We start from the raw sequence: 25,737 nt of genomic DNA on the forward strand, positions 1-25,737 counted from the left end.
CAGATTACATAAGTTTCGCGATAATACGAGTGCAAGTTCCGCTTCGCTCTAGTTACCATTAATTTGTTGAACAACAGCGAAAGATTAACATCATCCATAACAAGCAGTAGACGATAAACAATTTGCGTAGACACAATTTTGAGCACAAACAACAGAGAACCTTTTTTCTTGGTTAAAAACAATTCAAATCAACGAAGAAAACCTCTAGAAAGGCTTGTGAAGCGCAGGGCGTCTCATTGTTGAGGCTTCTGCCCAAAAGTATTCATGGAAAGCATCCACGAGACCGTATCACACAGAGCCGTCATTTCAAAATGCCTAAAAACAGCATTTTCTCGATTGACTTCTGAGCCGAAATACGTAAAGCACGGGTTGTTAACACTTAATGGTGTGCACGTACCTGCTGATATTCCCCAGTATTCTCAACTTATCCAGAAAGGACTCCCGTGTCACCGTATTCCGAAACTGTCCAGCGCAGGCGCAATTCTTCGATACATGGCGATCAAAGATCTAACAAGAATGCATAATTTTTAAAGTTACCAGCAAAGTCGATATTTGCCGGACGACATCAAGGTTAACCTGTCGGCATTTCGAGCAGACCAAATCTTGCAAGTGGTAAGCAACGTTCATCTTCTTAAGAGCTACAAACAGGCGCTGCTGTATCTCTTCCCGAGAATAAGGACGCCCGCACTCTGCATTGGCGCAAACCCAAAATGTGCTGAAACGAAAATCAGAATGTTTATTAACGTTTTAACGCCTGTTCTTTTCAAAAAGTCAAGTCGTACAAACAAACGCTCACAGTCTTGATAGTCTTAACTCCAAAAACTGGGAGAATTTTATACCTATCTTCCACTGTGATCGGCTGATCTTTACAAAGGTCAAGATCGCGGCAACTATTGCATTCCGAGCAAATGACTTCCGGCAAAGTGTACGTCAAGCAAGGATCAATCCATTCTGCCTGGGGGGAGAATTCACCCACTCCAATCATCTTTAGCAGATCACGTTTCATCCTACGCACTTCATCCTTCACATTCACATGTAAACTTAACACCTGCAAAGCCAGACTTTATTGCTGCATTATTATCGTCATCATCGTAATCCTCGTCATGACACATAATTTTAAGCCATTTCCAGCTGTTTTTGCTTTTTAAGCCGGTCCCAGTGATTCATCCTTGCATAATCTGTTTTTCTCTTTCCATAAAATGAAGCTAAAAGATACTACTATTTTACCTTGCACACAGCTTTCGTCAACTCCAGGGCTGGATTTTGCATATTCAGATGCGAGCCAGGCAGAACAGGAAACAGGTTCACTTCTTTGCCGCCAATTCGACGAATGCCGGTTGGCATAGTGCGCATGACTGTTTGGATATTTCTGAAATGATAAGTACTCTGCATTTCAAATCTTCAAACAATTGAAATTAAGAAAAAAACACATACTGTAGTATGCTGTGATGAACGCTTCCCAGCAGCAGCTGCCGTAGGTACACCACAGGCGCTTCTGTTTCGTGATCCTCATCCTCGAAATACCGACGAGGGACAATTTCGCCTTTGGCAACTTTCTTAAAATACTCTTGATACTGCAAGTTGGCCTGCATGACGTAGCCCGTAACGACACCTCGGAACATTTTCTGGCATTCGGTTGGGAGAAATCCTATGAGATTCCACACCCACCGAATGTCCGGATTATTCTCGTCGCCTTGTTCTTGGCTGAAATAGCTCATATCCCCGAAGTAGTCTCCGAATGTCCGATCATGTATACGACTAGAATCCGATTCTTCGGGCATTCTCACGGAAACACCAGCATAGTTGGACTGTTCCACAAAAATACATGCACAATAAGACATGCACGGAGAAACAAACATACCATACCGTTCCTTATCGTAAGTTTTATATAATGTTAATAGTAAATTAAAGCAAGCTTTAAAGGATATATAATCACCGATTGTTAACTCGCAGATATAATTATAATAGGAGTGCCAATTGTTTACCGCATTTAACCACCATAATGTAGTCCATATCCTTTCCGGTACAATGCTCAATCCATGAAATAACTGGTCCTGTCGCACACGATCCATGGTGAGTTTCAGCTGCGCCAGAGCTTCGTGCACTTTTCCTTTATCGGTATTGACCACCATCATAACAGCCGTCGCATATGCCACATGACACCCGAAGGGCCGAAGTTGTTAATATCCTTCACCAGTTTGATCAACATCTTCCTCAAGATGCCGATCATCTTGCGGTGCAATGCGGGATGGTACAGCAAGGATGTCGAAGAGCGTATCCAGCGGAAGATATGCAGCGCCATTTCGTTGACGAGCTGGTTGCCCCTTTCAACTTCGCGGGTGATATTCCTTACCATGCTGCCGAGGATATCGAAAGCGTACTGGACGTGGGTCGATACATCATACGGAGCCACATCCAAACTTCAATTCGAATTTGCGAACAAAATGCTACTTCACCAAAAGGCAAAAGTGAACAAAACACTTAATGTCCTGCGGCCGACTCATGGGCCTGCGTCAAAATAATAGGAAGTTAGGAACCTGCTACCTGCAGCTAAATCAGTACGCAGTAGTACGCACTTGGTACTAGTACAAGCAAACCGTGGACATTGTATTATGTATACAGGAGCCGGACTTGTACGCCAAAGTACGACAAAGATCACCATTATTAATTAACAATTATTTACATTCACCAATCAGTTCCTCACGGTCAGTAAAAAATGGATGACTCATGGGCAGACTTCTTGTCTCACATCAGGAGTACACTTTTGATGCGAGACTTTCCATTTAAGAGTTAACAGCAATTTGCTCACCTCATTAGCATCATCTGCACACAGCTGTAACTCGCCTGGAAAAATTCGTCTGCATTGCCGCTGGTGCTGTTCTCATTATAGATGCTGCTTTTCCTCACGGATTTTTATAATCTGCTAATTTGTTGATGAAAGGAGTCTGTTGTTCGCGGTTAGCCTGATTGCTTCTGGATCATCTCTCCCCTAGTACGTTTGCGGTTTGAAACCGGGTAGTTTCTGGTCAAAGTATGGCCGACCACGATAATGGGCTCATTGGGATATGGGTGGCACAAGGTAAGCGAGTGAGAGATTGAAAAGTTTCCTTAAAAACTACGTACGACACGGTGCTTACCAGCGGATTTGAATTAACCGATCAATACGAAATAAAGATAGATTATCGAGTGCAGTATTAACTTGCACAACGATTTTACATTTTGCTGCTTTACCCTATGCACCCATCGTTTCGAAGGAGAGGAAATGAAGTTAACACTTAACAATTTGATAAAACTCCCAAGTGTTTCTGGTCTTTCATAGCTTGTGCCATGGTGGCGGAGAGCCTGCTTTCTAAGACGTCTTGGCGATGTAGGTGAGGGCCATGGTGTCCCGGCAGTTGAATCCCATGCTCAAGTACTTAAATAATTTTGGAAAGAGAACTGAAAGCGGGACCTGTAGCTAGCGCCAGATTCGGAAAAACGACAGGCTAGACAGATTCAATGGTGCGAAAGCATGCAAAACGCCTGTACTACCATACGGCATTATTAAGGCATTTAACGCTTTCGAGCTCTCGGTGTAAACGTATTGCCGCTTGACGGATGCCGGGGCAAGTAGTCTACTGCGCCGCGCGATGTCCGTACGGTGCACTGACGACGAAAGGCAACCGCAGGTCGCTGGGCAGTTCAACACGAGCCGCGCCGGACACCCCTTTATTCACCATAAATCGCAAAGCACACAGGAGGAAATGTGACAATAAAACACAGGAGAACATGTGACAATATGACAACAAGGCTGAATGGGTTTGAATCAACAAGGGCCGGGTGGGAGGGTTGCGCGAAATTTTACGAAGTCTCAGTGTTCAGTTGTTTTTACGATGAATACTGAGCACTTGCGTTACACATCGAACCCCTCTCCGATTTATGCGTGCCTCGTTGCTAAGTACTACGAGAGCTCTGCGTTAACGACATTTAATGCTTTCAGCATTAAATGGCTTTAACGCTTTCGAGCTCTCGGTGTAAACGTATTGCCGCTTGACGGATGCCGGGGCAAGTAGTCTACTGCGCCGCGCGATGTCCGTACGGTGCACTGACGACGAAAGGCAACCGCAGGTCGCTGGGCAGTTCAACACGAGCCGCGCCGGACACCCCCAAACGGAACGCAACCCCCAACCCGGAGCGGAAGAAAGGCCCAAATGACCGAATTGAAAGATATGCGAATACGAGAGATCATATTCAGACAAACGGACAATTTGTGCTGCTGCATATGATTTTGGACAATTGGCAAAATAACAGGTTGTAACGGATAGGGTGGGTGCTAATTGCGAATTCAGGAAGGATCCGAAAATAGGTGCAGAATGCGAATACATATGACTGATATGAGGCGTGGGAATCGGTGGGATCGCAACGGTGTATGTAGGAGATGTAGAGCCGAATGCGGGTAAAGTCAAGGGTCATTCATATCCGGAAGACGGGTGAGCATTCGTTGAGGGACTTGAGGCTAAACTGATTCCATGGAGTACGTACGTGGGAAATGAGCATTGTCATGGAAGAAATCAAATGATTAGGTATGAATACAAGTTGGCACTAGCATGGAAATGATTAATAGGGTTTAAGTGTTTATTCATTGTTATAATTACTAGAATTGTGCAAGCAGATTGAAGCAATTAAACAAAATACCGCCTATCATAAAAGCGATTGCAGATACGTAGAGTTAGTATCGTACGTAGAGTAGAGTTAGTATTAGAGATAATAGCGCATTATACATGATCGTACTAGAGTTAGTATTAGAGATGATATTAGATGATTATTAGAAACAGAAACGGCATCAACCGGTTGAGGAAGTCTCTATAACAGACAATGGCTCATAAAACGCTTCCAACGCTAATTATGCAACATTTAAGGTTTACCTAAGCAATCTGTTGGTTTCGATATACTAATAGTATTATATATTATACAAAAACAAAATTAAAACTTATTAAGCAGCCTGCTGTTGGTGGCTTTTTGATATGGTGATGTGCAGTAGTTGGGTACGCGGTTACTGTAATCTCCATACGAGGTTTGATTTTATACTTATGAAAAATTTATGCAAATGTTCCACTGCATCAGAGAGCACTCATCAGGCGAAAACAAAAGGTCAGCAGGTAAATTATGGCTTAGGAATAAACCGTATCAATCATATACCCTTGCCAACAATGGAACGGTCTAAATGATTAAAGTTATCGATTAACTGGATGAGTACTTATTATGAAAATATTCTCACCGAAGAATCAGAGCATCAATGCAAAATGAATTGTTCGTTTAGAAAAAAATGGTCATAAAAACGCATATCAGAAAGATTTTTGAGAGTGATGACCGTATGTAAAATATCCTTTACTGAAACGGTTAGCTTTAACGAGGGTATATAAAGTAAGCTGAATTAAAGAAAGCTGCGGCTGGTAATAGTAACTGCGTCAATAAACTAAAATAAAATATAAAAGTAATGGTAAATGGGTGAAATAGTATAAATTGAGTCATTATGTCCACTGAAGAACATTAGAAATTTTTGAGTAGTCGCATTACGGAATCTAGGATGCAAGTCAATAAAACTCGAGTAAGCAGAAGTTACACAGATAAATTAGTATTAGTTAAAAGTAGGCAGACATACAAAGGGGAATTATCGTACTAGGAATACTTGTGGGATAATTCTGCCTCGCTCGTTACACATTGGTATTTAGACCCAGATTTGAATCTTAGACCGTTAGCTCAAGCAGATTTGCAGCATAGGTATTTTGCAATATGTCAATAATTGTACAAAATTTTGATAACATTAATGTTAACCATGTTATTTATGTAGTTCTAGCGAAATATCTATAGAACTGTAATCGTACGACAGCACGAAATAATTTAAACGGTTAAATTATTTTTATGTAAATGTTGAGCGACTATTAAGAAATACATTATATTATACAAAAGATTGTATACCATAATGCGCTGCCATGGCGACTGAAGATATAAGAAACAAAGGAGGGAAAAGACACATAAATACGACTTAACGAGAATTGACTGTCATTAAGATGTACTGTACTTGAAATGTACGTAATGAAAATTTCAGATTCCGCAAGGTAATTTTTTAAGGAATTGTGTATATGAAAGCTGCAGTAAAATCTTCGGTGAAAGAAGTAAAGATCGAGTGAATTAAGGAAGAAATCCACACAATGACGAACGTATACCAGGAGCTAACCATAAACAGAAAATTTTAGTAGATCCTATTTGCAGATTAACACTCGAGGAACCCTAGAATAATACTAGTACGGTTGAATAAATTCCTGATAAACATTAAAGGTCAGCCAGTGTAAAGAAGAGAACGAGCAATTGATGGGGAAGAAATATACGAACGATTACCCATTTAAGTACAGAATTCCTACGTTAGCCACAACAGACAGTTAAGATGATATAATAAGTAGTTATAATCATAAGACTGGTCAGAAGGAATAAGTGAAAATGACGTTTATACTGTACGGCCGTTTAGGAGGTTATCATTGGCGGTGCTAGCTTTGCCACGATCTTTTGCACAGTATCGGCAAGTGGTTCAACATCGCCGTCGTTGTTGACCATGTGAAGGGAAACTATTCTGGGGGTTTCTGTGAGGAAAACAGAAGCTCGTGGTTGTGGTGTAGATCCTCTATATACTGTTGCGTAATTTTTGTCTCCTCCGGACGGCCACGGGATCGAATTCGGGCAAGTGCGTTTTCTGGCATTGTCCGGACGTAAAGAATATGATGTTCAGACGGGGATCGCGTGCGCTCATAATGCCGGTATGTGCGCTGCAGTTCCTCGAACGCTGGTTGAGGCAGCCAGCCTGCACGGAATCACATCCGAGCGAAAATATAAGTGGAACTGTATGGGGATCGCTCTAGGAAAATCCGGTTATGTGTGGTTCTTCCAGTATCGATGATAGTACTGTATACATTTTCTCTCTCGATCAAGGACTGGAGTGCAACACGCTGGAAATCCGCTCCAGCATGGGCGGGGTTCTTGCGCGAAATTTTACGAAGTCTCAGTGTTCAGTTGTTTTTTACGATGAATACTGAGCACTTGCGTTACACATCGAACCCCTCTCCGATTTATGCGTGCCTCGTTGCTAAGTACTACGAGAGCTCTGCGTTAACGACATTTAATGCTTTCAGCATTAAATGGCTTTAAAGCTCACAGTTCACTTTATTAATTATGAACTGCCACAATATTATGAGTACTAGTATAGCCTTGTAAAATTGCAGACTTGTACAGTACCTTACGGTTAGTAGAAGCCAACCTATTACGTTTATTCCAGAATTGTAATAACTAGCGGTGGTTGTTAACCACATTATTGCACGAGCGCGAGCGCTAATACCACTAGGAAATACTTGGGATTGTGGAATTGGAAAAGTGTTACGTATGCTCTTCGTGGCGTCAGACAAATTTATGCTTTTGACGATCAGTTAACTGCAGCACCTCGCGCTTCGCGCTCGGTGCAAATAATACAGAATTGTAATAATACTGAGTATAGTAATAATATTGTAATAATACAGAATAGTAATACAAGCAGGTTCTTGCATCCTGGCGTTCAGTTTTTTGAGTGCGGGGTTTAATGAATCTAATAATCCAGTACTTGCACGGGTTATGATCGATCATTCTGCGATCTAAATGCTATACAGATATATGTATGCACTATGCAGTATCCGTGATTCAGTTTCTGGCTGTAATTTCGTATGACTTTTCCCGTTCGTCGGATGTGATGAAGAAAACTGGAAACGCGAAGAAAAATGGGTTTTTACGAAATTCGATGTAAGTTTTGATTGATTAATAATGGTCTAGTTTAGTTTGTAACGCTGAATACCTCGTAAACTGCGGCTCGTTTTCCCCGATTATGTATTTTAGACCGAGATGATATTAGTGGAAATATAAACTGAATTAGTTAGGCATACGAAGTCAGCGTCATATCGCGAAACTACGTATGAGTATGAGCATGAAAATTTAGGTTTTTAGCACGTTCTGATTCCAGGACTACTATTTATGTGAAGTAACAGGAGCGTATAAGATTGTGCTGCTGAAGAATTTTTTTTAAAAAGATATCTAAACCTTTGTCCTGCTACTCTGGCTTTCTTGTGCGGTTGAATCAAGAAAATCGCAGACTTCGTTGATCAGAGATTTCTCACTCGGTAGTCGGTAATTATTAAGTACTTAAGTAGTGATTAGTTATCATGATCATGTATGATGTAGTACAGATGTATACCTACTGCATTCAGCTGCACTGTGCCAGTATACTTATATGAAACGAAGAACAGCTAGTAAACCGTGAATACCTTGAATAGCATCTATATCTAGGTTATATAGATTAATAAATCTCTGGTTGTAATACGCATTTCTTGTAGTAGTACAGTACGCATTTCTTGAGTTTCGCAGGGCACAGACAGTACCGTTTCGCCGTACTCTATGGTGTTTGTTTTTTGTTTCAGCAGCTAATAACCCTCCACCCGCCCCACATCCTGCTGTTCCTGGACCTGCCGGTGCTCCTGCCCAACATCCACCGCGCACCGTGGCCGTCCTGAGCATGATCAGGACAGTGGAGCTGCTCCTGGACATCTTAGGGCAACTGCCAGTTGGCCCTGGCCTGATCCCGACGGCCATGCTGCAGGCGCTGGCAGGCGTGATTGACGCCATTTGCGCTATGGTCGGCGTCCTCTTGTTGCCACAGCCTCCAGGCTTACCAGGCCAGGCCCTAGACGGCGGCAACGCAGGCCCACAGGAGGCTGATTCTGCGCGACTGCTGCTCCTCTCCCTGCGTCAGTTCCTGCAGACCGTTCCTCTGGAGGAATCCCAAGGACCGACCATCAGAAACGCGGTCACGGCACTTCGTGACCGTGTCTATGTGCTCATCCCGCAATATTTACCCGCACCTGAGGACGATGAAGACGACAATGCTTAGAGAATCGGAACTGAGTGTGGAAGTGCCGCTGCCGCAGGAGCGTAAATCCATTGGAACGGCTCTCGATCTGCGACGTCTCAGTAGCCATAGCCTGTCGCAGGTGGCTGCCTGATTCGGGATGTCTTTTTGAGTTTTGTTAATGTTTCGTATCGTTTATGGCCATATTTGCCCGTCCATTCCACAGAGACAGGATCGATACGCACTATTTTTGTTCTTACGCCCGATTTCAGTTTTGGTATCTGTACAGTATGCCTGCTAGCTTGTTGATTTTTTGTTACTGACCATTGGACTTAGATTTCTGAATTATGTTAAATTTGGGTCGGCTGGTCGGTGTTTGGTACGATATTTTAAATGCTAGCAGTATTCTGATGTTTTTCGATGGAAGCGAGATGTTTTTCGATGTTAGCAAAAGCTCTGTTTTGACGATGCATATTTTGTGACTGGATACAAATGCACTGCTTTGAAATCTCACGAGGAATAACAGATTACATAAGTTTCGCGATAATACGAGTGCAAGTTCCGCTTCGCTCTAGTTACCATTAATTTGTTGAACAACAGCGAAAGATTAACATCATCCATAACAAGCAGTAGACGATAAACAATTTGCGTAGACACAATTTTGAGCACAAACAACAGAGAACCTTTTTTCTTGGTTAAAAACAATTCAAATCAACGAAGAAAACCTCTAGAAAGGCTTGTGAAGCGCAGGGCGTCTCATTGTTGAGGCTTCTGCCCAAAAGTATTCATGGAAAGCATCCACGAGACCGTATCACACAGAGCCGTCATTTCAAAATGCCTAAAACAGCATTTTCTCGATAGACTTTTGAGTCGAAGTACGTAAAGCACCGGTTGTTAACACGTAATGGCATGCACGTACCTGCTGATATTCTCCAGTATCCTCAACTTATCCAAAAGGACTCGTGTCACCGTATTCCGAAACTGTCCAGCGCAGGCGCAAGTTTTCGATACATGGCGATCAAAGATCTGAAAGAATGCGCAAATTTTAAGTTACCACCAAAGTCTATATTTCCCGAAGAACATCAAGGTTAACCTGTCGACATTTCGAGCAGACCAAATCTTGCAAGTGGTAAGCAACGTTCATCTTCTTAAGTGCTACAAACAGGCGCTGCTGTATCTCTTCCCGAGAATAAGGACGCCTGCAATCTGCATTGGCGCAAACCCAAAACGTGCTGAAACAAAAATCACAATGTCTATTAAAGTTTTAATGCCTGTTCCTTTCAAATAGTCAAGTTGTACAAACAAACGATCACAGTCTTGGTAGTCTTAACTCCAAAAACGGGGAGGATTTTATACCTATCTTCCACTGTGATCGGCTGATCTTTACAAAGGTCAAGATCGCGACAACTATTGCATTCCGAGCAAATGACTTCAGGCAAAGTGTACGTCAAACAAGGATCAACCCATTCTGCCTGCGGGGAGAATTCCCCCACTCCAATCATCTTTAGCAGATCACGTTTCATCCTACGCACTTCATCCTTCACATCCACATGTAGACTTAACACCTGCAAAGCCAGACTTTATTGCTGAATTACCGTATTATCGTCATGCAGGGATGACGGTACGAGTTGTACGATACAACTCTGTACTACGTCACCACAGGTGTGCAGAGCCAGCCAGGTGGATATGTGGCCAGCGTGGTGTTGTGTTCTTTTAGTGTGTTGATATGCACAGTCTTGACTGGCATATATTTTTCTCTTCCCTTTTGTGCCCTTTCCTCCGCAATGTATTGCATTCACTTATGAATAAAATTCCCATTTTATTCACGTGTGTTGTCTCATATTCATTCGTCATCCGGGATACGAGGATAAACCTCGTATTCCCTATAGTCATGCCACATAATTTTAAGCCATTTTCAGCTGTTTTTGCTTTTTAAGCCGGTCTTCAGCTATTCGTTCTTGCATAATCTGTTTTTCTCTTTCCCTAAAAACAAAGCTCCCGGATACTACTATTTTACCTTGCACACGGCTTTCGTTAACTCCAGTGCAGGATTCTGCATATTCACATGCGAGCCAGGCAGAGCAGGGAACAGGTTCACTTCTTTGCCGCCAATTCGACGAATACCGGTTGGCATAGTACGCATTACTGTTTGGATATTTCTGAAATAATAAGTACTCTACGTTTAAATCTCCAAAAAATTAAAATTAACAAAAAAACACATACTGTAGTATGCTATGATGAACGCTTCCAAGCAGCAGCTGCTGTAGGTACACCACAGGCGCTTCTGCTTCGTGATCTTCGTCTTCGAAATACCGACGGGGGACAATTTCACCTTTGGCAACCTTCTTAAAATACTCCTGATACTGCAAGTTGGCCTGCATGACGTAGCCCGTAACGACACCTCGGAACATTTTCTGGCATTCGGTTGGGAGAAATCCTATGAGATTCCACACCCACCGAATGTCCGGATTATTCTCGTCGCCTTGTTCTTGGCTGAAATAGCTCATATCCCCGAAGTAGTCTCCGAATGTCCGATCATGTATACGACTAGAATCCGATTCTTCGGGCATTTTCACGGAAACACCAGCATAATTGGACTGTTACACAAACACACATGCACGATAAGAAATGCAAGGAGAAACAAAAATACGCTTGCTAATCGTACGTACTACACTACCGCAATAGAAAATTGAAAACAAGCCTTAAGTGGATAAAATTAACGATTATTAACTCGCAAATATAAGTATAGGTAGGAGTGCGACTTGTTTACCGCATCTAGCCACAATAATGTAGTCCATATCCTTTCCGGTACAATGCTCAGTCCATGAAATAACTGGTCCTGACGCACACGATCCATGGTGAATTTCAGCTGCGCCAGAGCTTCGTGCACATTTCCTTTATCGGTATTGACCACCATCATAACAGCCGTCGCATATACAACATGACACCCGAAGCTGTTAATATCCTTCACCAGTTTGATCAACATTTTCCTCATGATGCCGATCATCTTGCGGTGCAATGCGGGATCATACAGCAAGGATGTGGAAGAACGTATCCATCGGAAGATATGCAGCGCCATTTCGTTGGCAAGCTGGTTGCCCCTTTCAGCTTCGCGGGTGATATTCCGTACCATGCTGCCGAGGATATCGAAAGCGTACTGGACCTGGGCCGATTCATCATACGGAGCCACATCCACCACGTGAATGCCCGTTTTAATCTGCTCTTCTAAGCGAACCTAAACACAAAAACATTCAGTTTATAAATTCAAACAAAACAACAATAATCGGCAAAGGAAACGCAACTGAAGTGTCGAAATGCAGCAAACTGCAGTATTCATGCTTCGTCGCATCAAAGTCAGACAGAAAAGAAACGAACACCAAACCGAATTTAGTGGTCGAAAGGTCACTTTAACTTGTTAAAATAAAGCCCAACAGTTAATGCACAAACCTGAGGTGCGCGATCGAAATTGATGGACTCAGCAATCCCTTCGGAACTGTGAATGTGGTGTCCAACTAATATTGAGCACACCGCTAAATGCTCCACTTCCATTTTAACTGTGCATGTGGGATACAGCCGCGGTTGGCTGATCTGAAGAACTTTCTCTTCGTCTTCGGCAATTAATCTACAAAGAATAGATATGTTTATCAAACCACAGCAATTACAAAAGCGTAAATACCTGATATCATCAGTCTCCTTGCCGCCAAAATCAGGACGTTCTTTGGGCGTTCCCCACATGATCAAATTATGTCTTTGAAGGAGACGTGCATAAAATAAATCGCATCCAAATACCGCAAAATCCTGAAAATAATTCACTGTGTTACAGTCCGAACCGCAATAATTTATAACACTGAGCATACTTTTGGCGAATTTCCCCATGGAATATCAAAAAAGCGGCATTTTTCCAGTGAACTCTCCACGACAGAGTGTAATTCTAGAAACCGCTGCAACATTTTCTCCGAAGCTTTAGGCTGCCAGTTCATGTATATTTCCGTATCCACACGCTCGTCCTCATGTTGATACGTGGGAACAATTGGAAAACGTCCCAGAGCCGGAATGTTCTCAATCCAGAAAGACGCAGGATGGCTACCATGAAGGAAAACTACGCTGGAACCGTGTCGTTGTGCGATATAGTCTGTCAGCGACTTGTCCAACATACGATATATCTAAAAAAAAGTTATTGACAAATTTATTTGATAATCAGAATTTAAACGATAACTCAGGCATTGTTTACTTGCAAAATACTTGTCATGACTCCTATGAATAAACTGAATTCACGAGTCTGTTCACGCTTCATAAACGACTTCGCAGCCAGCCTGCACAACTCACTGACAGTCGGGACGAAGCTTTCGTTAAAAATTTCAGGCGTACCCTTTTTATGTCGGTTTCAACATGTTTGTTAATAAACTCCTGATCTTCCGGAGGCAGGCATTCGTCTCCATGTTCTTCGACCAACTGTTGCCGCATGGTCTTATACATTCTGTCCAGCTTAGCCGGGAAATGGTTTTCTTTCCTGATATCTTTAGCGATAATGAGCTCCTTCCTTTGCTTGACGTAAACTAATGCAAACCTGCAATAACCACAACTTCAGGCATACAATTATTCCTATATTCGGTTTCGAAATAAACTTACAGTTCTTTTCTGTCCATTTTATAATGAAAGAAATAAACAGGATTTAAGGATCCATTGGGTAGGTATTCCACATTCTCGTCCAATACCCGTTCGATATCCTCCAGGAAATACACGTCCGACTCGCGTCTTGCGACCTCCCGCCTTTTTTGTGGAACAATCCGGCAGACGCTGCCCATACTGCACAACATGCGAAACATTAGCGGAATCTGCGTCTCGTAGATGCCTTCTACCGACGGATCGGTTAAGTCATTCAGCAATTCATTTTGATGTTTTTGGAAGGCTTCCTCTTCTACTCGGTACTCGTAAACATGGTCGCCGCGTTTCGAGCGAGGCAGAATCTTGTTGACTTTCTGCACGATTCTACCATCGCCAACTGGTTTAGGAAAGCGTCGATTTATGTAAAACAACCGATAAACTTTCAGCCGAATTGTGTGCATAGTATTGTCGATTAAGGCAAAAACGTTGTACAATCCTGGACTGCCGGTTTCGGCAATCTGCAAAGTCGAATAACCAACATCAAAATAATTAGCACGCAATTCAGAAACATAAAAAGCGCGTAAGTAAAAATGGGGCAGATTTTATTGTTAAGCGTAGAAAAATATACGACAAAGTATTTATTAGATTTTGTCCACATCTACAAGATGCTTTAGAAAAGGACACAAAAGAGACTGATGATTTACCTGCACCACGTGCCAGTTCTTTTCGATGACATCTTTGCGCGCTTGCTGCACGAATGCCCTGACACTGGCGCCGCTTACAACAATTCCAGAATCATAATTCAGCGTTCTGGATTTCTTCCGGGTTTCTTTATGACGCCGCATCCACGCCCATTTTTGCCGGTGGAAATCCAGCCAGTCAGTCAGCTCCCTAGACGTATGGCCTTTGGGAGGCGGCTGCCCCAAGGCATCTTGCCAACGTTGCGGCGCAGCAGCGGCAGTTTTAGCAGGGCTAACCGCAGCCTTACGCTTCCTTGATACCGTAATCGCTGGTGGTAGACGGAGAGAAGTCTCCCCATTAATCGCTTCAATATCCACAATATCCGCAACTGCAGCGGGCTTACTCACTGGTTTAAACATATCGGTAATCCGCTTTTGCTTGAAAATGTCGTTATGCTCCTGCATGCGTTTGTGGAGCCAATCGGGGTACGGAACACGGGGCACCGGATTGGGAATCTGAAAAAGATGAACCATGAATAATACGAAAATGCGCTGTGCAGAAATTAAACCGTTTACGCTTTGTAGTGCGGCCGGAATGGTGACAATCTTCTGGATTGCCCCATTGAGTCGTTCAATGTAGTAGTTCCAGTCGAGAATATCGCGAATATCATCAGATTCCAGAACCGGCACTTTCAGCCACTTTTTCAGATAGTGTAGTCGTATGTATCTAGCAGCCTGCCAAATCGCTAACGGAATAGCGCTAAAAAAGTCAAACTGTTCAGCCTAAACCTTCGAATTACCCAAACCAAAAGAAGAAACTCACCGCTCAGTTACCGGGGCTCCTTCAGGTTTTTTCGCAATCACGTATCGGCAGTTTAATCCAGCGTCCTTGATGACGCTTTCCCCAAGGAATTCCGCCAACCTTCGGGCCGTACTGATAGATGTCGACTTCAATGCACCGTATTCGGAAATCCTTTTAGACATATTACGATTTTCCGCAATAAGGTCACACAGTTCAGAATCCGCCAACGTTCCTCCCTGATATTTAATTTGTGGTCAAAACGTAGCAAAACCGAGCACAAGAACTGCTACATTAACAGAAACGAACGGACTGACCTATGCTCGTTCCGGCTGCATTTAAGTTAACAAACGGAAAATACGTGGCACGATTTTCGAGGCCTTTCAAGATCCTAATTTTCGTACCTTTGTGTGCAAAATATCCAACCAATTATCGGCCACTTTGGCCACTTCAGCATAACATTCTTGCAGAGATTCTCCAAGCAAGAACGTTTCAAAAACCGCCGTTTGGAACAGTTTAATCAGCTGCAACTCTCCACGTCGCTTCACCTCGAATCCCTTCAACTCCGCTAACGACCCATCAAAATTGAAAACTGCATAACGTTTCTTTAACTTCTTCCCTTCTTCTTTGGCAGCCGGCAGAATCATAGCCAAGTAAGGTCCATCCACTTCGAAAGCAATGGAATTCTCCGTACGTTTAGAATAAATTAGATGGGCCGGATCAGTCAGCTCCTGATACTGCGGGTTGGAAAACTCATCTCGCACCATCATATTCAGCATGACACCAGGGTAGTTTATCGTGGCGCCTTTTGGCATGCCCTCCACTTCCAGCTTAAAGGTTTCCGGAAACGACTTGGGAATGGCACACCAAATCCCGTCGGTGTCCAGTTCCAAGGGCCGACCAATTTGTTCCACAATCTGACGCGCGCGTTTGATAATTGATCCACCCGTGTGACACACAATACCAGCCATCTCCATACTGTACCAGCGAGCACTAAACACAAGGGCAAGTTTATAACAAAAGTGACACAACCATGCTTGCCGCACACAGGCACACTCAATACCGCTAACGTAGCAAGAGAACGCCACAATCTACTTCATAGAGCTACTAGTTCAATTTTTACCCGCGCCGCATGACGTAGCCGTAAAAGGAATTCAGGATACATTTGTGTGCAAGCTGCAGGGAATCATAAACCACTTCCATGGCTCGAGCCTTCTTTTCCCTTTCGGAATTTCCGGCTCGTTGTGCTTCAAGTACGTCTTGTTTGGCTTTCTAAAATTGAATTTCGAATTACACTAGGATTAACCAGTACATCTGTATTCCGAGTCTGATAACCTTTTTTGAGATAACGTTAATAATTTAGTGAATTACCTTGAGGTTGTCCTTATGCTCATACCGTTTGTCACGGAACATACGGACGGTGTCCACATAGAAACTGTTTTCTCGTTGGCACACAACCGATTCCCGCGGCTCCTCCCGGGTAATGTACAACCTTTTGTATGTTTTTCGGCAGTATTCTTGAAATGACAAGGATCAACGCCTTAAACCGTAAAATAATTACGCAAAATAAAATACCTGTGAGGCGTTTCTTTTCGTATGTTGTTTTTTCTTCTCGAGACAGCTGATGGAATGCGCGCGGAGGACGATTTGGGGCAGCTGGAGGAAACTTTTCAGTTTCAAGTTGCTGCTGGATTCTGTGGAATTCACTTCGGGTTGCCGGCACTACAATGTACACAATTCTTCTATTTAATGGTACATCCAGAAAACTAAACGTTCATCAAATTCCATTATCATTTACAAAGTATTCGTATTTCGTACTATGTTCGCCACGCCAAGTCCATTTCATTTTCCTCCGGCAGTCGTTCTTTGGTTGATTGAACTGGCATCCCGCACAAGTGTCGTCGATAACCAGCGCCGAAGGTTGCAAGCGGTTGGTCAGAATAATATTCGGGTACATAGCGGCCACATCCAAATGATACAGTAACGGATGCTCTTGGCGAATTGGATTATCCCGCAGATCAACCAAACGATCACGAATTTGATCGCAGACAGCAGCGAAATTCTTGACCTTAGTTATATCGAGTTTTTCTTCCTCCACGATAGCATGAGTGATTGTTTTCTCCAGGCTATCGATAAGCGTTTGCACTCCCTCGGGGTTCTGTTGATATGAAAAAAGTAAAATGGTAACTATAAACACCTGCATGTAAAGAACAGCAAGCGAACCGTATAAAGAAAATGGATGCGCCAGTTCAGATTGGAGTCTCGATCTTACCAAACGAAATTTCAAAGGCAAATCAGCCCGAAAAATCCCTGCCTCCAGGGCCTCCACGTGACCTCCAACGTACGTTTCCGATTCCACAACATGACCATCCTTAGTCAGTTTATGCAACATAGAGTTGTGTTTACTCGGAAAAATAACGTTTGCTTTGTGTGCTTCAACCATCAGGAGGGTTTCACATAACGTTCCTGAACCTTTCCGCAAAACAGAATCCTGTTCCATGGGAATAATGGTACAGAGTGCAAAGATAAACGGATGCACATATTTCATGTACAGGTAATAAGTGGCAACCGCGTCCGACACGGAGTAATTAGCCAGAATCTGCGGCTGCTCCCGAGCCATTTGTACCATCAACTCCGGATCCAGCTCCACGGGATTATATTTCAGTTTAGCTTTACAGACAGCTTTCAAATTTTGGCTGCCGACGGGTAGGTAACTATCACGTTTCACCCATTTGAAACAATCCATATGGACAGCGGAGTGGGAAAGGAAATCTTCCCCGGTTCTGGCGAAACCCAGTTGATCATACAAGCTGATACCGTTCGCCCGCGCTCGTGCTTCGATAAATGGCCTGCAATTATTACAGAACGTTTGGAATTTGCAGCATTTTGGGTATTAAATACGCAAAATAATTTTTACCAATCGAAAAAATCACCGTTGTACGTTGTGAAAATGACCGGCTGAGTCTTTAGAAGGTGGCCAAAGAATCTTGACAATAAATGAGATTCATCAGGCTCGTTGAAAATGGAGAAAATACCCTCGAATTCTGGCTTTGGAGTATACTCGAACGAACTGATATCATCGGACACGATTTCCCGGTTTACAATCAAAAATCCCTAAACAACACACACTGCAACGCATATAATTTGCACGATGGTACAAGCCAGCTACCTGTCCGTTAATCATATATGAAATCATCATGATTTTGTCTTTTAATGGATCGGGAAACTTCAAGGGTTCTTTTGTGGTTTCAATGTCGTAGGCACACACCACAACATCCTAGAAGCGTAATCAAACTGTAACGTCAAAACTGGCCAAAAATCGTAAACATAACACGCACTGGAGGCTCCTGAATGTCATCTCGGAACTCCATTACAGGCGGTACACAAGGTCCAGCCTGCGGGGTCACGCCATACCACAAGCCACAGAATATCTGCTTATCAATGGCCACACGGACATGGAACGGTACATCAAACTCCCTGCACAGTTGATTTTATGTAGTTAGTTATAAGTCATGGTATATTCCATGTCATCCAAATTAACAAAATATTAAAGTGGCATATTAGACCAGTTTACTAGTTACATAAAAGTAATACCGGATATCGATTATATTTTCGATAGGGTCACTTCGGGAATCCTGTACATAATCCAAATCCAAACCACCCAGAAAATTTAAATTGGCCTCTCCGTACGTATTTGTGCTAGCATTATGGCGATTGCGATTTCTTGTAATTTTCGGCATCAGCTCCTTGCGAACTTTCATCAAATCACTGACATTAAGGAACGAAAGTTTGATGTATTTTTGCTGGAGACCGCTAAGGTGATTCAACTGGAAGGCAAACACAAAGACTGCTGAAGATTCGACACCCACGAACAGTCACATAACAAAACTACTACTGCATGTAAAAAGTTAAATTGTAGCGTAATTCAAGCGAGCACAATTAAAGTATCGAAGGTATTCCAAGTTTGTTACTTGTTGGCTGAAAAGCATGAAATTTTCAAATTTCAGCATTCGCAGATGAGGCTTTTTAGTATTTAGCTTTTAAAAAGCGGACTACCAATATTCTCGACATTTTGGCGTTTTGAAAAATGAAAAATAATTTGTTCTGAGGCATGCCCGTAAAAGTCTTCTGTGCGACCTACCAATTCGAGATCCTCCTTTTTCACCACATCAACCGATGTTATCAAATGACTGAACTTTCGCTGCAGATACGTGCATGTTTCCACTTCACAATCCCTTTTTGTCTTGATAAAAAAGTATGGATGGTACGGCATGCCAACCTTCAAAAAAACAGCAAATACGTTATTCTCTACATATTACTGCAGTTATTATGTCGTCCAAACTCCTAAATCATTCTAAAAATATTTTAACTGCATGCATTTAGAGACATTGTCGGTTATCCCAGCCGCAAATCAGCAGTGCATTTATACTGCACTAAAATCAGCTGCATGCTCACCTTGAAACGCTCGTTCAGCTCGTCAACGAAGAAGTAATCCACGACAGCAGTCAGCTTTTTGGTTTCCTCATTTAATACTTCGTTCTGGCAGAAAACCAGGTAATTAGACGGCACAAAGCAACCGATTAATACTGCGCTTACGGAATGCATGTTGAGGAGATATCCAGTTCGCACTTCTGGTTCTCTGTAGCGCTCAAAACCAAATTTTGCGTCCAGTTCATCTTGCTTCAGAGCACGAGCAAGACGATGGTCGTCACTGTCACCAGCAAAATCACTGGCTCTAAAAACCAAGGACAAACTGATAACGCCGTTCAGTTCATTTTACTGCTCATTGGAATGATCGGCATTCTGATGTAAATATCAAATATGGTCTAAAAAATGTGCCACCGTAACTTCGGATACGACCAAGCATTCAAGTGATTCATTTCAGCTCACTTCAAAACGGAGGGTTCTTCTGGAAGATCCACAAACTCCTGCTCGACATCCTCATCATGAGCGTCCTCGTTATCGCTGTCCCGTTCATCCATTGTATATTACACCACAAGGAGAAAATGCTGTACAAGATGCTTGTTGATAGTGGTGTCCAGTGAATCTGCTCCACTGTTTTGCAGTCAAAGCATAATTTCAAAACGGGCAGGAGTCAGGACCCATCATAATAATAGCTACCATTCACTGTGATTCACAATAAATTCCAGGATCCCTAATACGTTCGACCAAAAACCCTCCGTATAAAGGAGAAAGAATGTGTGACAAGTCTTAATATTATTTACTGTATTAACAACACTCCTCAAAACCGCAGGATGCTACAAAGCAACAGGAAGAACTGGAAACAATAATTAAAATATAAGTAATAAGAAGTTTTAAAATTGAAAAATATTCGAATACAATAAAACCATCGCGCTCCTGTATGTTGGGCGGGATGTTTATTTATTGAAAGCAATTCGGCCGAAAATAACTCGAAGAGAAATCGTACGGGAACCGATTGCCCCGAACTGCTTTACACAAGGACCTGCATAATTGCATTGCACATACGCTTTAATACCGCTTCCGCAGTGTGGCTTCTACTTTTGCTGCTGAATCAGAATTTTTTGAAAGCTCATAATAAGTCAAAAGTTTCGCACTTAAGTACAAAAAACATCCCATTTTCTGCGAGTTCGTTGGATTTTGAATTCTGATTTTGTTCAACGATTCAGACGCCATGGGAGACCCAAATGTCACCCGGGACGCTGCCAATTTTGCCATCGTTGTACTGATTAACCAGCCGATTGCATATCACGGCCCTCAATTTGTGCCTGGCCTTTCTCATGTGATATCTCAGCGAGTTGAAATGACTGCCGGGCAGTTTTTAACCGGAATGGGTGAACTCTGGCGCCTGTCGTCTTTCGTCGACGTAAACTCGGGCATAACGATTGTCAACGGACGTTACCTGCGAGTGGACGGTGGAGAATCTGAAAGATTTGGAAGTGGTAACAATTTATACATCCTGCAGCGAGATAAGGTTTTCTTGGTCGGAAAACGTGGAATGCTTCCGGGATTCGACTCACTGAAAACGTAAGTGTACCGGAAGCTGTTTTGTTGCTAATCTATTGTCCGCGAGCTTGTTAAAAGATGGATTGATCGTCGCATTAAGAGTCAAAATGGGCATGACCCAAAGTCGCCAGGCAATCGACAGATAATCACTATTTCAAAATTGGCTTGTAACGTGGCTGCATGAAAATGTAGTCTTCCTTTCTTTTCATTCTCTTCCTGTCGCCCAACAAGCATTATTACATTTTGTGCGTTAGGGTACAATCTTAAGCTAGCAATTAGCATTTGCTTTTAGCATTTTAGGATTGGGTAAATTCAATGCCGATTCAAGAGATATTTAGACATAACCGCTGAAAAGAAAAACTCTTAATATATCATTAATATCGTTGTTTATAACCGAAAATTATTCGGAAAATAAATTTCAAAAATTCATTTTTAGTTTCCTAATTTATTTTGTTTTAAGATTACGTAATTCAAAAACGGCCCAAAACTGTTTGAATTTCAACCCTCCAATTTACGATCATGAAATCGTATTTTTCTTCGCTTTCTCATGAATTTAGTTTTCTGAATTCTGAATGGAGCGGGCGAGGAATCGTTTGGCAAAGGGAGATTCTAGCAGACGAGGATAAGGGTGCTATGACCCCTCAGAGTGCTCCAGGCGCTGGAAGTGGCGGAAGCGGAGGGGTTAGTAACCGTTATTTGCTTATCTTTGTTAATCTGTTAGTGAATGGGTGTTGTTGGTCGTTCAAAGTGGGAATTTCCTACGTAAAGGTACAGACAGCACATACAACTTATGGTTAGCGCAAAGTTGTTGCTATGGGAATATGCACCACACTACGTCGTGAATTTGTGCTTATTCAAATCCGATGTTGATTAGCGTTCTGGATATACTTACCGCCGTGATGACGACCGGGATCGTGAAGGATTTTGGCGCCCATGGATCGGAATGGGAAAGAAGGCTGAGGGCCTTAGTGTGAGTGATTGCTTATGTATAGCGGGAGCGTAATTTCAACAGTGTTTGTTCGATATTGTAATTCCCTAATTATAATCAGTTGTTCGGAAGTTTTTTATTACTGTAGTATCACCACGCCCGCACCAGTGCTTACCGAACCGACGACTGCGACTACAGCCGTGACCGTGATTATAACTACAATAATACGACGCGCACCAACACTTACGTCCGTAATTATGACGGTGATCTCGGATTAGGCGGACGTCTGGGCACTGACTATCGCGGAGGCTATGGTTACCAGAACACCGGCGAGTACAACGACGGCTATGGCAAATACGACGACAGTTTTCATCGTACGTATCACTAGCTGTACTGATTTTGAAATATGGAAAATGAAAATATATTGTTCAGCAACTTCAGCTTTGAATAGGTGGTTTCGAATGTTAAAGCTTTCTGGCGATAATTATAATAATTTTAAACAAAGTCTATTTAAGACTGATAACTTTTCCGGCCACCGTTGGCGTTTACTGATTTTACTAAATTTTTTGTTAAGTACTCGCCCGTAAAATCTGGGCTGGTGGCTGCATTTTTTTTATTTTTTATGACCAAGTTTTGTTTATTGTTTTGAAGGTGACGATCGCGGATGGTCCAGCTCTACTATGACGAACCGCTATGATGGAAACCGCTACACAATTGGAGAGAAAATGATGGATGGTGGCTATTTCAACAGCAGTGCCAACAACTGGGATCGTCCAACGAACGGCGGAGCCGGCATCCGAGATCGTGACAATATTCGCGGTAAGCAGGTTTAGAATGGTATACATCGGAAGATTATTACCAAGGTCAAGCGAATATTATTTTCGTAAATTGTAAGTAGCTAACTGTACTACGAAAGGCGTCGGGATCAAGATTTTTATTGCTGCCTCTTATTTGCAGGTTATTCTCATATCAACATCAACTGGTAAATTCTCTTTTCCTGTGAATCATCCGGAAGTGTTTGATTTTCTCATGTTTGGTTAATTCGATTTTGCGATAGTCATTTTTTAACTTCTCGTGCATCAGCGTTTGGTAGAAAGCCGAATGGACCGAGTTTATTGACATTTTTTTTCTGGAACTGTTTAGATTTACCCTGTTTATGTCATGGCTTTTTTATGGTATTGTGGCTTACGCTCATCCTAGTTTTTTGCACCCTGTTGTTTCACCTGCCCTGGAATTCTTGCCATAAAATGTGATGAGTGCGTGCACGTGATGCGCTTGCTGCTTTCTGTTTGGTCTGCTGGCTGTTTTGCTGTATCCTTGTTTGTTTCACGTACCCGGTACTAATCGACCGTGCGCGAATATGTACTTGCAGCGCCGTTTTAATTTATAATTCGAGGAAGCGAAATTCTCGTTCGCATATTCATTCTGTTATTTTAAATTTATCACTGATATTTAGGAACAGTCACACATCAGTCCAAAAATTGAGGAAAGTGTGGATATTTGTAGGAAGTGGAGAGTTTTCATATGTATTCCAAATGTTTTCTGTTACGCTCGCGTTGTTTGTACTTTAATTTTTTATGGTGTATTCGTAACTGGGCAGCATCAGCAGTTCTGCAGGTTGTGTATCATGTATTAATGAATTATTAATGAATAAGTTTTTGCTGTGCTGGCACAGGAAACACAGGTGTATTGGATTGGTGATGTATCTGCAGCAGCCTAGCAAATATCTAACTTGGTTAAATCGTCTAACCATGGTCCGCTTACAGGCCGACCGAAAGGTCACGCTGTTGCTGGCGATACGGCAGAAGCAGTCGTTAATAAGGGAACGGCGCTGCATATTCTGACTGCAGAAGTGATCACTTTACTGAATTTCTCCCCTAATTATCGCCTGAATCTAATTCGTTTTCCTGCAAGTTACCATCAAATGTTCAAGAAGCAGCTAACGCTGCGAAAATATGGATGGACCAAGCAGTGGATTTAATTACTACGCTGCCGGAAATTTTGGAAGTATGCGAAATATTTTTTTATTTTAATAACTGAAATCCTGGCTTCTTCCTTATCGTCCACATTTTACAGGTAATTAAGATTGGACAAGATCGTTTCATCCAGCTGACACTGGAGAAGCGTCGCGAAGATTTCGAAGTTTGGCCGAACGCTTGCTGGACGAAAGCAAGAATACGGGCTTCAGGAAATCCGTCAAATTTTTAGCGAGACGTTTCGACCGGGAAAGAAGCTGATGTTTGATGATTATGGATGTGCGAGCTGGGATGACCTTGTTTTCAACTTCAGCGATATTTTCCAGGTATTATATCTATAGCATAATTTTAACTTCTGGCCTGATGAATTAGTTCTTTCTACACATTTTGTAGCACAGAATCAATGGCGTATCAACGAAATGCGCGAAATTGCAGTTTAATAACTGCCTATAAATCTTAGTCAGTGGCCAGTGCGTGTCATCACATTCGGATTGCATATCATAGGTCATGATTTATTTATCCTAAGAATTTTAATGTCACTAACGGATAAATCAAAATAAGCCTAATTTACTAAACGATTATGGAAATTACTACCGGTACTTATTTGTGTACATGGGAAACCCGGCACAGAAGACTCAGACCATAAGGCAAAGTACAGTAAAAAAATCACACCTAAAAAATCAAAAACAGTCAAAAACTTGATCCCTAGGTTCTTGTGCAGCCGAATGGAAACTGGAGTGTGCGCATTAAGCCAGCCCAGCCTATCCCCGTGGATAGCCCGCCTGCTTCTACCGGTCCGTCATCTTCGGCATCCGACGCAGCAGCCAATACTAAGCTAACCAAGAATCAGCGTCGTGCCCAACGAAAACTGGAAAAAAAGGCTGCGGAGGTGGCTGCTGCTGCCAAAACGGATGCTGCACCGGAAGATGACAGCACGGGTGTTAGTGACCAGGAAGCGTCGGCTTCGACGGCATCCAACGTCAAACTCACACACAAACAGGCAAACAAGCTTCGTCAACAACAGTATTTGGAAAGAAAACGAGCTATGGAAGCTGCTACCAAGGAGGGGAAGACGGAAGACGCTGGCACACGTGCCAATGATCAGAAAGCGTCGACTTCGACGGCATCCGACACAGCAGCCGCCAAACTAGCTAAGAAAGAGCGTCGTCGCCAGCGAAAACTGGAGAAAAAAGCGGCGAAGGCCTCTGCTGCCGAAAAGGAAGCTGTATCGGAAGACGCCAGTCCGGTTGTCAGTGACCGAGAAGCGTCGACGGCGGAAGTGCCTGTTGCTGTTCCGGCTCGTCCAGTGGTCGTCTCCACGCGGTTGGCTATGAATTTTGGATAGATCATACATCCGGTATCGCATAATTATGGTTATTATGTATTTGTATCCCTCTTTATTGCAGTTATCATATTTTGGTGGATTTGAACTGATTAATTTTTTTCATAATTTTCCATGAACTTTTAGGCTCTCTTTCTTCTACGTGAAAGTGGCAGTATCTGACACTAATTATAGTACCATCCACTGTACCAGCCCTTTTTTAATGTTTTATGGTTGTAGATTGTAATGGTTTTATTGGGAAGGGTCTTCCGTAATAATTGTCACGCATTTTTTTCGGCTAGTAATTGTGCTTCCTCCATGGTTTTTTTTTGTGGTTGTATTGTTTCTGTAGTATTCTATTAAATCGATGCATAATTTGTTATGCCATTGTCGGCCAGTTGAAATGTCTACGCCATGTACTGCTTAAAATTTCAAAGTGCGCCAAACACTTGTACTCGTATATATCTGTAGATAATATTACTTATTCGTTTTACAAAATTGGAGAACTCGTACAAATTATAAACCCTGGTCAAAGTATATACCA

At 42.5% G+C, this 25,737-nt stretch overlaps 5 protein-coding genes across 12 annotated transcripts; 3 read left to right on the top strand and 2 right to left on the bottom strand.

Annotated features, from left to right (window-relative positions):
- Positions 1 to 32: 32 nt before the first annotated feature.
- LOC129588568 (DNA polymerase epsilon catalytic subunit A-like) lies at positions 33 to 4,643 on the bottom strand. 4 transcript variants are annotated; one of them, XM_055482860.1, is made up of 8 exons: positions 2,810 to 4,643; positions 1,986 to 2,447; positions 1,435 to 1,808; positions 1,228 to 1,369; positions 840 to 1,048; positions 577 to 715; positions 398 to 507; positions 33 to 315 (listed from the first exon to the last, which is right to left on the bottom strand). In XM_055482860.1, the coding sequence occupies exons 2-8, from the start codon at positions 2,133 to 2,135 to the stop codon at positions 234 to 236; spliced, it is 1,206 nt and encodes a 401-aa protein (XP_055338835.1). In that variant the 5' UTR covers positions 2,136 to 2,447; positions 2,810 to 4,643; the 3' UTR covers positions 33 to 233. The 4 variants fall into 4 exon arrangements, with proteins under 4 accessions (XP_055338835.1, XP_055338836.1, XP_055338834.1 ...); XM_055482861.1 differs by having other exon boundaries at positions 1,986 to 2,450; XM_055482859.1 differs by having other exon boundaries at positions 1,986 to 2,508.
- Positions 2,798 to 9,364, top strand: LOC129588570 (uncharacterized). 4 transcript variants are annotated; one of them, XM_055482866.1, is made up of 2 exons: positions 2,798 to 3,079; positions 8,475 to 9,364. In XM_055482866.1, the coding sequence occupies exons 1-2, from the start codon at positions 3,034 to 3,036 to the stop codon at positions 8,939 to 8,941; spliced, it is 513 nt and encodes a 170-aa protein (XP_055338841.1). In that variant the 5' UTR covers positions 2,798 to 3,033; the 3' UTR covers positions 8,942 to 9,364. The 4 variants fall into 4 exon arrangements, with proteins under 4 accessions (XP_055338841.1, XP_055338840.1, XP_055338843.1 ...); XM_055482865.1 differs by having other exon boundaries at positions 2,799 to 3,079; positions 8,472 to 9,364; XM_055482868.1 differs by lacking the exon at positions 2,798 to 3,079 and adding an exon at positions 7,123 to 7,800.
- A 56-nt stretch (positions 9,365 to 9,420) lies between these two features.
- Positions 9,421 to 20,916, bottom strand: LOC129588564 (DNA polymerase epsilon catalytic subunit A-like). The gene is made up of 30 exons (XM_055482852.1): positions 20,865 to 20,916; positions 19,874 to 19,992; positions 19,580 to 19,718; positions 19,439 to 19,522; positions 19,125 to 19,262; positions 18,578 to 18,810; positions 18,322 to 18,460; positions 18,153 to 18,260; positions 17,901 to 18,097; positions 17,256 to 17,832; positions 16,802 to 17,141; positions 16,559 to 16,705; positions 16,355 to 16,500; positions 16,107 to 16,255; positions 15,388 to 15,976; positions 15,008 to 15,222; positions 14,761 to 14,944; positions 14,209 to 14,700; positions 13,529 to 14,022; positions 13,268 to 13,466; positions 12,757 to 13,062; positions 12,576 to 12,697; positions 12,347 to 12,521; positions 11,670 to 12,134; positions 11,123 to 11,496; positions 10,917 to 11,058; positions 10,256 to 10,464; positions 9,993 to 10,131; positions 9,819 to 9,925; positions 9,421 to 9,737 (listed from the first exon to the last, which is right to left on the bottom strand). Exons 2-30 carry the CDS (start codon positions 19,963 to 19,965, stop codon positions 9,656 to 9,658), a joined length of 6,783 nt encoding a protein of 2,260 aa, XP_055338827.1. The 5' UTR covers positions 19,966 to 19,992; positions 20,865 to 20,916; the 3' UTR covers positions 9,421 to 9,655.
- Positions 20,485 to 23,159, top strand: LOC129588569 (uncharacterized). Of its 2 annotated transcripts, none has more exons than XM_055482862.1 (6): positions 20,485 to 20,989; positions 21,526 to 21,649; positions 21,843 to 21,938; positions 22,045 to 22,270; positions 22,548 to 22,715; positions 22,854 to 23,159. In XM_055482862.1, the coding sequence occupies exons 1-6, from the start codon at positions 20,637 to 20,639 to the stop codon at positions 22,880 to 22,882; spliced, it is 996 nt and encodes a 331-aa protein (XP_055338837.1). In that variant the 5' UTR covers positions 20,485 to 20,636; the 3' UTR covers positions 22,883 to 23,159. The 2 variants fall into 2 exon arrangements, with proteins under 2 accessions (XP_055338837.1, XP_055338839.1); XM_055482864.1 differs by lacking the exon at positions 20,485 to 20,989 and adding an exon at positions 21,150 to 21,274.
- An 896-nt stretch (positions 23,160 to 24,055) lies between these two features.
- LOC129588687 (uncharacterized) lies at positions 24,056 to 25,619 on the top strand. The gene is made up of 2 exons (XM_055483030.1): positions 24,056 to 24,198; positions 24,582 to 25,619. The coding sequence occupies exons 1-2, from the start codon at positions 24,133 to 24,135 to the stop codon at positions 25,215 to 25,217; spliced, it is 702 nt and encodes a 233-aa protein (XP_055339005.1). The 5' UTR covers positions 24,056 to 24,132; the 3' UTR covers positions 25,218 to 25,619.
- The last annotated feature ends 118 nt before the right edge of the window (positions 25,620 to 25,737 follow it).

This window comes from Paramacrobiotus metropolitanus, unplaced genomic scaffold (genome assembly GCF_019649055.1).
Source record: "Paramacrobiotus metropolitanus isolate TYO unplaced genomic scaffold, Prichtersi_v1.0 Parri_scaffold0000030, whole genome shotgun sequence".
NCBI classification, from domain to species: Eukaryota; Metazoa; Tardigrada; class Eutardigrada; order Parachela; family Macrobiotidae; genus Paramacrobiotus; species Paramacrobiotus metropolitanus.